This window comes from Cebus imitator, unplaced genomic scaffold (genome assembly GCF_001604975.1).
Source record: "Cebus imitator isolate Cc_AM_T3 unplaced genomic scaffold, Cebus_imitator-1.0 Scaffold28, whole genome shotgun sequence".
In the NCBI taxonomy this organism is placed as follows: Eukaryota; Metazoa; Chordata; class Mammalia; order Primates; family Cebidae; genus Cebus; species Cebus imitator.
This window is the reverse complement of record NW_016107343.1, coordinates 6,799,045-6,811,479: the sequence shown is the minus strand read 5'-3', so window position 1 is coordinate 6,811,479 and position 12,435 is coordinate 6,799,045. Positions and strand designations below refer to the sequence as shown.

The 12,435-nt window shown below is 52.7% G+C and overlaps 2 protein-coding genes across 7 annotated transcripts; one reads left to right on the top strand and one right to left on the bottom strand.

Moving 5' to 3' along the window:
* The first annotated feature begins 300 nt into the window (after positions 1-300).
* Positions 301-6,793, top strand: SLC37A4 (solute carrier family 37 member 4). Of its 5 annotated transcripts, none has more exons than XM_017523478.2 (10): positions 301-358; positions 1,596-1,938; positions 2,761-2,993; positions 3,315-3,558; positions 4,061-4,219; positions 4,464-4,549; positions 5,081-5,194; positions 5,402-5,467; positions 5,823-5,961; positions 6,074-6,596. In XM_017523478.2, the coding sequence occupies exons 2-10, from the start codon at positions 1,791-1,793 to the stop codon at positions 6,238-6,240; spliced, it is 1,356 nt and encodes a 451-aa protein (XP_017378967.1). In that variant the 5' UTR covers positions 301-358; positions 1,596-1,790; the 3' UTR covers positions 6,241-6,596. The 5 variants fall into 5 exon arrangements, with proteins under 5 accessions (XP_017378967.1, XP_017378970.1, XP_017378966.1 ...); XM_017523477.2 differs by having other exon boundaries at positions 320-447; XM_017523479.2 differs by lacking the exon at positions 301-358 and adding an exon at positions 508-1,011.
* A 661-nt stretch (positions 6,794-7,454) lies between these two features.
* TRAPPC4 (trafficking protein particle complex 4) lies at positions 7,455-11,778 on the bottom strand. Of its 2 annotated transcripts, XM_017523486.2 has the most exons (5): positions 11,507-11,778; positions 11,162-11,336; positions 10,063-10,166; positions 8,928-9,054; positions 7,456-7,796 (listed from the first exon to the last, which is right to left on the bottom strand). In XM_017523486.2, the coding sequence occupies exons 1-5, from the start codon at positions 11,679-11,681 to the stop codon at positions 7,718-7,720; spliced, it is 660 nt and encodes a 219-aa protein (XP_017378975.1). In that variant the 5' UTR covers positions 11,682-11,778; the 3' UTR covers positions 7,456-7,717. The 2 variants fall into 2 exon arrangements, with proteins under 2 accessions (XP_017378976.1, XP_017378975.1); XM_017523487.1 differs by lacking the exons at positions 10,063-10,166; positions 11,507-11,778 and having other exon boundaries at positions 7,455-7,796; positions 11,162-11,297.
* Between the last annotated feature and the right edge of the window lie 657 nt (positions 11,779-12,435).

The window sequence follows — 12,435 nt, the reverse complement described above, 5'->3', positions numbered from 1 at the left end:
AGAAAAGAAAATACTGTGTTCTCCTACAAGACCTTTTTTAGACTGTGAGCAACTTGGGAACAATGATTATTACCTTCGTGTTCCGTGTGCTTTGTAGAGGAAGGCACTCACTAAAAACTGGTTTGTTCAACGTAACCACTTAAGAATTGGACACGCCGTGCTCAGCCCCTAAGGGGCGCTGTGCTCCTCCAAGGAGCGACGTGACCGGCGGGAGTAAGCTACATCCCCGGGGTGTGGGGCTGCAAACTGCCCTCGCCGGCAAGCGAAGATGCAGGCGAAGACCACGCCCCCGCCTGTCGCGCATGCGCAGCTCCCGCTGGCCCCGCCCCGTCCTCCTCGGCCTCCTGCCTGTGTTCAGGTAGGGGGCGGCCTGCGGGGGAGGGGCATCGCCTAAGGGCGGGGGCTCTCAGGTCCCGGGGCTCAGTTGTTGGCGAACCCCAACTTCCGGTAAGACCCGGAGCTGTTCTTGCAGCTCCGGAGACAATTCATGGGTCTGGGGGCCACCGAGGCGCTGCCGGTGACCAGCACACGACCCCTTTCTATCGCACCGGTCCTGTGGTCTCCGCACCTCTCCAGCTCCTGCACGTCGGCCTGGTGGTTCCCAGCCCCACAATCGGGTGTCCAGGGTAGCGTGAAGACACTGGGCTGGGCAGGTGCCAGGAGCCCGCCACCTTTCCTCCTCCCCCTCCCGCTGCCCGGCCCTCCCCTACCAGGCTGACCCTCTGGGTGCCAGGAGCGCGGGGCCTCCAGGAGAATAGGTGCGATCGCCCGCTCCGCGTGTGCCTACGCCTTCTGCTCCATTTGCTTTCCCAATTGAGCGGAAAAGCTGGGGCATGTTGTCGGAACCCTGGGCAGGACGGTTGTGCACTGCAGCCCGACGCCTGCCGGGGCACCTTCCCGCCCAGACTGCCCAGTCCCTCTGGTTGCGGCCCCTGCCAGCGTCCCCCGGGTTGGAAACCAGACCCTGCAGCCCCCAGCCAGCCTGAAGGAAGCCCAGACTGACGTAACAGGGTAATGGGGACCCATCAGGACCTCAGGCCTTAGCGGGACTTTCCATGTGACACCGTGGGACTCGAACTGGGGGATCCCCCTTGCTTACAATTACAGGGGACAACTGTAGGAAACCGTTATATCTATTATGTGCTAAGGATTGAGAGTTCCAGGGATTGAGGCCGGCTCTAGAAGGCTTAGAAGTGAGACAGCTGGGGTATTTGTATGACAGTTTGTTTTGGTGGGGTGGTGGAGTGCGTGTAGAAACTAACCTAGTGCCAACTGCAGTACCTGTCCGCTAGTAAGTTAATAAGTCTTCCGTGAATGAATAGAGAAGGTTCTGTGACTGAGGAAGCAGGGCTAGAGAGGACTTTTCTGCTCATCCCACCCCTTCCTCCCCTGGGCTCATGCAGACAAAAGTAATTAGGTTGAACCTTTAATCAAAGCTGGTTTCACAGGCAAGCAGACATGACAGAGGAGGTAAAGGCAGAAATCCTGGGGACACAGGGTGCTGGCCTGGCTCAAAAGCATGCCTGCTTCTGGGACCTCCTCCACCCCCTACAGTTTGGTGCTCAGTAATCTCCTGTTTTCTCTGTCTCCCTTAGGACACTGGGTCCCCTTGGAGCTGCCCCAGGCTTAATGATTGTCCAGAAGGTGGCTATAAAGGGAGCCTGGGAGGCTGTGTGGAGGAGGGAGCAGAAAAAACCCAACTCAGCAGATCTGGGAACCGTGAGAGCGGCAAGCAGGAACTGTGGTCAGAGGCTGTGCGTCCTGGCTGGTAGGGCCTGCTCTTTTCTACCATGGCAGCCCAGGGGTATGGCTATTATCGTACTGTGATCTTCTCAGCCATGTTTGGGGGCTACAGCCTGTATTACTTCAATCGCAAGACCTTCTCCTTTGTCATGCCATCGTTGGTGGAAGAGATCTCTTTGGACAAGGATGATTTGGGTGAGCCCTGAAACGGCAAGGTGGTGGGCCTGGGGACACAGAACAGCAGGACATACTGGGTGTTTGCGTATGGGCATGTCTTGTGGGTGGAGTGTCTGTGCAGTAGAGGCCAGGGGCCAGTCTACATGTGGCAGATGAGTAGGCTCTGAGACCCATGGACATGGGTGCATGCGGGGCTAAGGAGGGCTGCTTACCTGATATGTGTGAATGTGTGTGTGCATGCCCCTGGAGGCACTGTTTATTCCGAGAGTGTTTGAGGGGCTTCTGAGCATGGTTTTCACACCTGTGTGGGTGCATGTGGAGGCTTCAGGGTGAGTGCTGGCTACTGACACTGTGAGCACTGGGAACTAAAAAGCTGGCACAATGACTTTATGTGGCCTGGCATGCTACCCTTCAGAAGGGACAAGGTCCCTGACTCCAGTCCTGAGCCCTTCACCCCATGTTGAGTGGAAGAGCAACAGAACTGCTAGAGGCTGGGGGGTTGGCATCCAGGGTAAGGTGGGAAATCAGGCATATGCAAATCCCAGGGAGGCGGAGCTGCCATGTCCTGCTCCCTGCTTGTTCCCTGACACCTGCAGCTGAGAATCATGGGTCAGTCCGGGGTTAGCGCTGATGGTGAGACAGGAGTAGCTGAGGTAGTAGGGCCCATGAATGTCAGATTGCAGCGCAGGCTCCTCCTGTTCCTCTGGGAAGTAACCTGTCCCACCCCACTGGGCACCCCCCCACACCTGACCCCATGCCTTCTTCCGTCCCTCCTGTGCTTCTCCCCTGGTCTCTAACCCCCCAGTGTAATGTTCCCTGCCCTGCTCCCCTCCCCTGCAGGGCTCATCACCAGCAGCCAGTCGGCAGCCTATGCCATCAGCAAGTTTGTCAGTGGGGTGCTGTCTGACCAGATGAGTGCTCGCTGGCTCTTCTCGTCTGGACTACTCCTGGTTGGCCTGGTCAACATATTCTTTTCCTGGAGCTCCACAGTACCTGTCTTTGCTGCTCTCTGGTTCCTTAATGGCCTGGCCCAGGGGCTGGGCTGGCCGCCATGTGGGAAGGTCCTGCGGAAGGTGAGTGCTTCCAAAGAGCCTGTTTGGATTGTCATAGAGGATGCCTAAAGAGCATGTGGGAGCACCCCTTCTGACCTACCACCTCAGCGCCCAACCCATAGCAGGTTCTGAGCAGTTCCTGGCCAGCTCCTGCTGCTTGTCAAGATATTTTAGGAGGCTGAGAGTGGTGGGATCAGGTGGCAGAGGAGCGAACTTCCCTGCCAAACAGAAGTGCCCTTTCCCTCTTCCCTGTAATGTGAGCTTCTGGGGCTGCCCCACCTGACCCCACCCTCAATATGGGCAGTAGGCTAGACACCTACTTTGTCGCCCTCTGCCCCACAGTGGTTTGAGCCATCTCAATTTGGCACTTGGTGGGCCATCCTATCAACCAGCATGAACCTGGCTGGAGGGCTGGGCCCTATCCTGGCAACCATCCTCGCCCAGAGCTACAGCTGGCGCAGCACGCTGGCCCTGTCTGGGGCACTGTGTGTGGTTGTCGCCTTCCTCTGTCTCCTGCTCATCCACAATGAACCTGCTGATGTTGGACTCCGCAACCTGGACCCCACACCCTCTAAGGGCAAGAAGGGTGAGCCCCCACCCAAGACGACCACTGGGGCACTCATTCATCGGGCAGATTTTTGTTGAACACTAGGCATTTGCCTGGTTCTCTGCTAGCCAGTGGATGTGGGGGAAGGGGTGGTAATGGAGGCTACATGGAGAGTAAACAAAACTCCATCCCAAGAGGCGGTTAAGTACCAGACAAGTGGCAGGGCCAACAAGTGCTATGACTCATGTTATTTTCTGGCTCTTCCTCACAACAGCACAGACTTCCCTCTCCTGGATAGATAGAATCATGAGCTTCAGTGGCTTGGGTGCCTTCCTCCATCCTCCCTGGTCCTGTTTCTCTTTCATTCACTGAGCTTGCAGTGGAGACGGGGAGACAGCAGAGGGTTGAGGGAATATCCTTCACGCTGACCCTGGCTGTGCAGATGGACTCTGCCCCTGTGGCTGGTTAATGAATGGTGGGGGCCCAGGATGGGGAGAGCAGTAAGGGCAGAGCCTGACACCTGGCCTCTTCTCACCTCCAGGCTCCTTGAAGGAGGAGGGCACCCTACAGGAGCTGCTGCTGTCCCCTTACCTGTGGGTGCTCTCTACTGGTTACCTTGTGGTGTTTGGAGTAAAGACCTGCTGTACTGACTGGGGCCAGTTCTTCCTTATCCAGGAGAAAGGACAGTCAGTCCTTGTAGGTAAGATGGGCACTGGGGAGGGGTGGGCATAAGAAGCAGGAACCAATGCAGGGGATGGAAATTCAGACCTTGCTTCCCTTTATCCTCTTTATTCATTCCTTGAGGCTGGGCACTACTCAGGCAGTTATAGTCAGTCACCTGTGGGGACCCTGTACCTCTCCGGGTTTAAGCCATTGTGGGATGACCCCAATGTGTAACACCCTTCCACCCTTCCCTTTCCTCTTCCCACAAATCCCCACTGCAGGTAGCTCCTACATGAGTGCCCTGGAAGTTGGGGGCCTTGTAGGCAGCATCGCAGCTGGCTACCTGTCAGACCGGGCCATGGCAAAGGTGAGTGGGCAGAAGGGACAGGAGAAGGGTCCCTTTCAGTCTTCACAGCATGGCTGGGACAGGCACTGGAGAGAAGGGAGTCCCAGGGCACAGGCAGGTTGGCATCTGCTGGATTAGACCGGGTGAAGAGGGAATGATTCCAAGCTGCTCTTAGCTTTCCTAGAGATGTGGAGGTAAGGCTCTTGGGGAGAGTTTTAACTGATGTGAAGGACAGCCAGAATATTTCTTAGCCTAGCTTAGAAAGGCTAAGTAGGCTTCTCCACAGCCCCAGGAAAATGGGTTAGGAACAGACTAGGGGCATTCCCCAGCACGTGTCTTGGTCCTGCCCCAAGCGGGAGGAAGGGATGTTGTGGAGTTTGGCCTCAGAATGTAATGAGCAGGTCGCAGGGCCTCCCAGAGCTGCCCAGGGCCAAGAACTGTGGTGGGATTGCCAAAGACCTGTCAGCAGAGGCCCTGCTGTGTCAGAGTCCAGGGGTGGGGGGTTCTCTGCCCTGTTCTGAGAGCCTGACATTGCCAGGACTGCATCCATAGGCGGGACTGTCCATCTACGGGAACCCTCGCCATGGCCTGTTGCTATTCATGATGGCTGGCATGACAGTGTCCATGTACCTCTTCCGGGTAACAGTGACCAGTGACTCCCCCAAGGTAATTAACGGCCTGGCTCATGGTAGGGCCCAAGGAGAGAAAGCAAGGGCCACTGAGTCTGTCTCCCTCTCCTGGCTCTAGCCTGGGCCAGTTTTTTCTCTGCCTCTCAGATTCCCTTTTCAGTTCTGATTGGACTGCTCTCTCTGTATCTGGGTTCTCCTCCTCCACTCTGGGCTTGGTTTTCTTTTCTTCCCTGTGCTCCACTAGGATGTTGCTTTCTGGACTCTGGCTCTTCACCCTCTCTCGGAGCTCACAGGCTTTACGGAGCGCGAGGTGCCTTAAAGATATCTCTGGTTTTTCTCCTGGTCTGTCTCACCTTTGTCCTACCCCTCTGCCACACCCCTAGCCTGTCCAGCTTGTGTAAATCCTGAGCACAGCCTCCAACTCAGGGATGACTTCTGTACCTCCTTTCCCTGCCCACCTAGATCCCTGGGTTGGCTCAATATGGCATCTACTCTAGCTCTGTACTGTCAATTGTGTTGGGGAGTGGGGGGAGGAGGGTCACTTAGTTACTGTCCCTTTACAGCTACTGTTTGTTCCTGGGGACCAAGCCTTCCTTGCCCTGGCAGGGGTGGGCAGGCAGGTAGGCTTTCCGACTCTTGAGTGCCACTCCATTCTGCCCTTGCAGCTCTGGATCCTGGTACTGGGAGCTATATTTGGTTTCTCCTCGTATGGTCCCATTGCCCTGTTTGGAGTCATAGCCAACGAGAGTGCCCCTTCCAACTTGTGTGGCACCTCTCATGCCATTGTGGGACTCATGGCCAATGGTAAGTGTTACCTTCTAGAGTCTCTCTCACCCCCACCTGTGCTTTGCATATAGGCCAGTGAGAAGCTGGAGCTAGCACCACTGGCTTAGCATCTTCCCCTTCCCCCTGACAGTGGGCGGCTTTCTGGCCGGGCTGCCCTTCAGCACCATTGCCAAGCACTACAGTTGGAGCACAGCCTTCTGGGTGGCTGAAGTGATTTGTGCAGCCAGCACAGCTGCTTTCTTCCTCCTACGAAACATCCGCACCAAGATGGGCCAAGTGTCCAAGAAGGCTGAGTGAACAGAGTCTAGGTTCTGGAGCACCATCCCATGGTGGCCTTCCTCCTGCACCTTGTGGGGGGAGAAAAGGAGGGGCCTGCTTGGCTAGCCCTGAACCTTTCACTTTGTTTCTGCGCCTTCTCCCTCACCCAGGTGGCGCTGGAAGTTATCAGCGGCTAGTGAGGTCTCAGCTCCCTGATCCTATGCTCTATTTAAAAGATAACGTTTGGCCTTAGACTCCATTTGCTCATATGTCCAGCCTGCAGACAAACAGGAAACTTCTGCAGTCAGGAAGCCTCCTGTACCCTTCTTTTCCTAGGTCCTGTCCTGCCCCCATCCTACTCCATCCCCACTTGATGTGCGGCTGTCCCTCCCTGCAGCTGCAGGGCGCTAATGGCCCTTGACTTCTGCTGGGCCCTAAGTCCTCTCAGCAGTGAGTGACTGCTATTGCCAATACCTCAGACTCCAGGGCAAGAGAGGAGGCCATCACTCTCACTAGTACCCAAGGCACAGTTGGGTATGGGTGGGAAGAAAGGATGACTTGTTATAGAAGATTAAAACGATTTGATACTGAACACTGTTGGTGATTGATTCTTTCAAAATGAGACAGCTTCCTTGGGAAACACTATCAATACCTGCTCTTTCCACCCCAAAGGGAGAGACTGCGTCTTTCCCTAGAATGGGGAAGCTGAAATGTAGATGGACTTCTTTAAGGCTCAAGCCTCCTCTGCCTTCACCTGAACATTGACTAGTTCAATGATTATTTTAGAGATAAAACTATTGGGTTGTGGGCAGGTTAAACAACTTGATGGAGGGAGGAAGTGTAACAGTGGTTTATTGAGTGTGTAGTTAGAAAGCCTAGGTTCAAACCCTGGCTGTCAGTAACTAGCTTGGAGACTTTGAGGCAGAAAGTCTGCAAATCTCTTGTCTGTAAAAGAATGTACCCCCTGGGGTTAGGGTGAAGATCAAGTGAGATAAAGCAGGAATACCTGGCTGTAAATGCTTGATATATGTTTCAACCACCACCACCGCTGCCAACAGCCTAGGACCCCAGGAAATTAGCAGCAATTCTGGGATTAGATCCAGTGCACACACTTCAAAGTCTTATGTTCATTTACTTAATGAACACATATTTGTTAGGTTTTTTACTAGAATATCATCTTTGCAGAATTCCCTAACCATTTTTGTCTCCCTTCCTGTACCTTTCCCCCAAAACCATCGATTAAGATAGCAAACACCAAGATCAAAGGAATGTTTATTACAACATTTATGGACCTTTCTCCTCCATAAATAAATCTGTACAGAGTTGGAAAATAAGACCATGATATATACAGAAGGAAAGAGCATAGTGTTAAGGCTCAGGAATCAGCACATGTCATCAGGGTCAGCATTTTCCCATTTTCAAGTGCACTAACAAGGCTGCTGGAATCTCCACCGAGTGGAAACAGTATTCCTGTTGCGGGAACTCTCAGAATGTGGGGGTCCATCGCAGGTTCAGCCTATGACCCAGGTCCAAAAGTTCCAGCCTTCTCTGCCACCTCCAGGGCTAGCTTCAAATTCTGGTCAAATAGCTCACACCTAAGCCAGGCCCAAGGTGGGCAAAAAAAAACAACATGAAGCCTGAGGTTTCTCCCTACTTAAGCCAGGGTAAACTGCTTGAAGACAGACATAAATCATGGGAGGTGGAGGTCGGCGAATCATCTGAGGTCAGGAGTTCGAGACCAGCCTGGCCAACATGGTGAAACCCCTAACCCTAACCTGTCTCTATTAAAAATACAAAAATTAGCCAGGAATGGTGGCAGGTGCCTGTAATCCCAGCTACTTGGGAGGCTGAGACAGAAGAATTGCTTGAACCCAGGAGGTAGAGGTTGCAGTGAGCCAAGAGATCATGCCATTGCACTCCAGCCTGGATGACAAGAGTGAAACTCTATCTCAAAACACAACAAAACCATAAACCCGAAGGAAAATCTGTTTTCTCAAATAAAGGGCTAGTCACTGTTGTCTTATTTATTTGACAGAGTTTCACTCTGTCACCAAGGCTGGAATGCAGTGGCATGATCTTGGCTCACTGCAACCTCTGCCACCCAGGTTCAAGCAATACCTCAGCCTCCTGAGTAGCTGGGATTACAGGTGTGCACCACCACACCCAGCTAGTTTTTGTATATTTAGTAGAGACCAGGTTTTGCCATATTGGCCAGGCTGGTCTTGAACTCTTGACCTCAGGTGATTTGCCTGCCTCAGCCTCCCAAAGTGCTGGGATTACAGGCATGAGCCACCACACCCAGCGACTATTGTCTTACTTATTTAGAGACATGGTCTTGTTCTGTTGCCCAGGCTGGAATGCAGTGGCACCAGCATGGCTCAATGCTGCTTTGAGCTTCGGGTTCACGCAATCCTCCCACCTCGGCTTTCGGAACAGCTGGTGTCTGCCACCACACCAGGCTAAATTTATTTATTTTTTTATTTTTATTTTTATTTTTTTTTGGTAAAGATGGGTCTATGTTGTCCAGGCTGATCTCAAACTCCTGGGCTCAAGGGATCCTACCCCCTCAGTCTCCCAAAGTGCTGGGATTACAGGTGTGAGCCACCAGCCTGTCCTCTTGTCTTACTTAAAAGTAATACTCTGCTATGCTTCAAATGACTTTGGGCAGAGCACACAAGGAGGGGCAAGGAGGCTTTAACCAGTATCTGGGAAGTGGGGCCACTTACCTGATGGGCATTTCTAAGGAGTAGAATGGATTCTTGAGGGCAAAGTCTGAGTAAATCTCATAAATCTTTCGGAGAAGAGAATCTATTCCAGCTTGCCTAGGATCTGCTAGAACCACAAATTTGATCCCTGGAGAGAGACCAAGAATGGTTACCAAAGGGTAGACACTGGAGCAAATAGTGTCATCTGTATTCGTACAGCACTTTCAATTTTGCAAAACACTTTCATAAGCCCATTTTAATTTTATTCTTTTACCACATAATGCAGGAAAGGCAAGACTTTGAATCTACAGATGAGACCAGAGAAGTAAAGTGACTTTATTATGTTGCCCAGCTGATTAAGACCAGGCTTTGAGTTCTACCTCTGCCAGTTACTAACTGTTTTGGAGTCCCTCAGCAGAAACATTGCCAGGCAGGGGACAAACTCAGGCAGTTTTCAATAAATTAAGGGGGTGAAGCAATGACACTCGCAATCCAAAGGTCATATCCATTTGGCTTTCAAATTTCATTGTGGAAAAACACTTAACACCTTCCAAAGTAAATGCAACAGAAAACAGCATTAAGCTAAGTTTTATCTGAACACAAGATAACCTGTGCTGAACATGCTGGGTGGCATGGACAAAATCGGTTTCAGATTAAATATTGGCTTTGGATTCACAAAACAAACAGACAGATGTGTCTGTAGAATTGTGCCAGGAAGGCCAGGCACAGTGGCTCACATCTGTAATCCCAGCACTTTGGAAGGCCAAGGCAGGTGGATTACCTGATGTCAGGAGTTTGAGACCAGCCTGGTCAACATGGTGAAACCCAGTTCTATTAAAAACACAAAAAATTAGCTGGGTATGGTAGCAGGCACTTGTAGCTACTCGGGAGGCTGAGGCAGGACAATCACTTGAACCCAGGAGGTGGAGGCTGCAGTGAGCCGAGATCACGCCAGTACACTCCAGCCTGGAGTGGCAGAGTGAAACTCCATCTCAAAAAAAAAAACAACACACCCCCTCTTCTTGCTTACCAAAGGTGTCTTTGGTCAATCCCTTCCCCCAACCTTCTCCATCACACTCCTCTGGCCTCCTGGAGATGCATACCTGTGAGTGTTTCTTCTCCATCACATTCCTCTGGCCTACCTGGAGATGCATACCTGTCAGTGTCTGGTAGCAGTGCAATTTGAATGTATCTGTCTCCAGCATCTCAATGCCTGAGCTTCCCTGTTCAGGAGACAGCTGAGAGCCGATGGCAAAGAGCCTACATGCAAAGGAGGCAAAGTTGCTCTAAGGAAGGAGTGCTTCTCAAACCTCCACTGAAGTGTCCCTATTTGCTGAGTTCACAGTACCGCCTGGAACAGTCAGGAGAAGTAGTGTGAACTGTCTGGCAGTAGTGTTAAAATTTCTAAGTTCATCTGAATTCTGCAAACATTTTACATTCATACTTTGTTATAAGACATTTAGCCGGGCGTGGTGGCTCATGCCTGTAATCCTAGCACTTTGGGAGGCCGAGGTGGGTGGATCACCTGAGGTCAGGAGTTCAAGATCAGCCTGGCCATAATGGTGAAACCCCATCTTTAAAAAACAAAAAAAGACATTTAACATCTAAAACTTTGGGTAAAATGAACACTCTAGGAATATGTGCCACGCCTACTTAGCCTGTGTTTAAGCAAAGGCTGGCACATTTGATACCATAGTTGAGAGCAGGAAGAAATTTTTAAAGATCATTTAGTTCAATTGGCTTTATTTAAATATGAAGAAAGCAAGGCTCAGAGATGAGAAGCTGACTTTAATTAAGATGACACCTCGGCCAGATGCCGTGGCTCACGCCTGTAATTCCAGCACTTTGGGAGGCCAAGGCGGGTGTATCACCTGAGGTCAGGAGTTCGAGATCAGACTGGCCAACATGGCAAAACCCGGTCTCTACTAAAAATACAAAAATCAGCTAGGTGTGGTGACGTGCGCCGGTAATCCCAGCTACGCAGGAGAATGAGGCAGGAGAATCGCTTGAACCTGGGAGGCAGAGGTTACAGTGAGCAGAGATCGCGCCACCGCACTCCAGCCTGGGTAACAGAAGGAGACTCCGTTCCCCCGCCCCCGTACAAAAAAAAAAAATGATACCACTGCCACTATTACCTAAAATCTAGATCTGGATCAGTTGCGTTTTTCACAACACCAGAACCACGATTTAAGAAGGGGTAGAGAAATTAAGAAGAGGCAAAGAAATTACAAGCGCTGCCGAGACAGGGGACTTACGAGTGGAACATAGAGGCCAGCATGAGCTTCTCATTAGAAGTGAGGCGGGGCCGGCCAAATCGAATGGACACCGGGTAGTTAGCAGGGTTACCCAGATACTCCAGCACCTCTTTCCCGTCGGCCGTGTACTTGCCATTCACGTCCATGCCATTGATGGCCAGCACTGCATGGCCCACTGCAGAGGTGAGGCTGTCAGGGAAGCTGCAGCCCCAGGATTCCGCCACAGGGAGAAGGGACCCGACACCACCCCCTTACTCCCAGCTCCGCACCTGCAACTAGCCCACTTCCGCAGCACTGGGGCCCGCCCCCCGCCCTCCATCTCCGCAGGGCCCGAGGCTAGCCCACCTCGGATACCGTCCCGCTGGCCGAAAGCAACCAGCACACGCTCATCGTGTAGCTTGAGCAGCAGATCCAGGGGATAACTGAAAGTTTTCTCAGCCTCGGCCCGCGGCGCATAGCTGTCCAGCTGGTAAATCAGGCCGCCAGCTTTGTTCACCACATACACACTAAAAATCGCCATTGCTGCTACCGCCGCTCAGGGACTGGCGTTCGGCCTCTACCCGGAACCACAACACAGCACTTGCCCCGGGCCCCACCCCAGCCTCCACCCCCCGGACCCCGAGCACCGCCCATGCGGCGCCTGCGCACTGGGAGCGACACGCTCGGTTATTACTAATGCCGAAAAGCTAGCTGCCGAGACCTGGTGCATTGCTTGTCGTTTATCAGTACCGGAAAACACTACTACTGTATAGTACTGCGTCACAACTAGCGCAGACTCCGACAAGCTGGGGCGGTGTATAGGTTGTACGGCTTGGGAACTGGAGTCCACTTCCTTCCGCCTCAAGCCAGAGGACGAGCGCTTCGCTGTGGGACTTCCTCCGCCTGGCTCCGCCTCTTGCCCTGGAAGTAGTCATAGCGGACGGAGGTTTCTGGGCCCGTTTTTGAGCAGGGCTTCCTTTTTGTCCGACATCTTAGCGCGGTCGTAGTGTTCGCCGCTGCTCTCCGAGCTTCGCAATGGTAAGCTTCAGGGATATGAAGTCGCCGGGGTTCTTGGGTTTGAGGACTCAGTGGGAGGGAGCATTCGACAGTAGCGCTTGTTGGCCTGCCGGCCTCGGGGCGGAACGGGCGCGGTTATTGCTTTGCCCATGTGCTCCGGTGGTGGAATTTGCGGGGCCTGGGGGCGCAGTATTAAGGGAGTTTGGGGCTATTTGAGGACCTGGCTGCATTACCGCTGCCCTCCTACAGCCCCCCAAGGACGACAAGAAGAAGAAAGA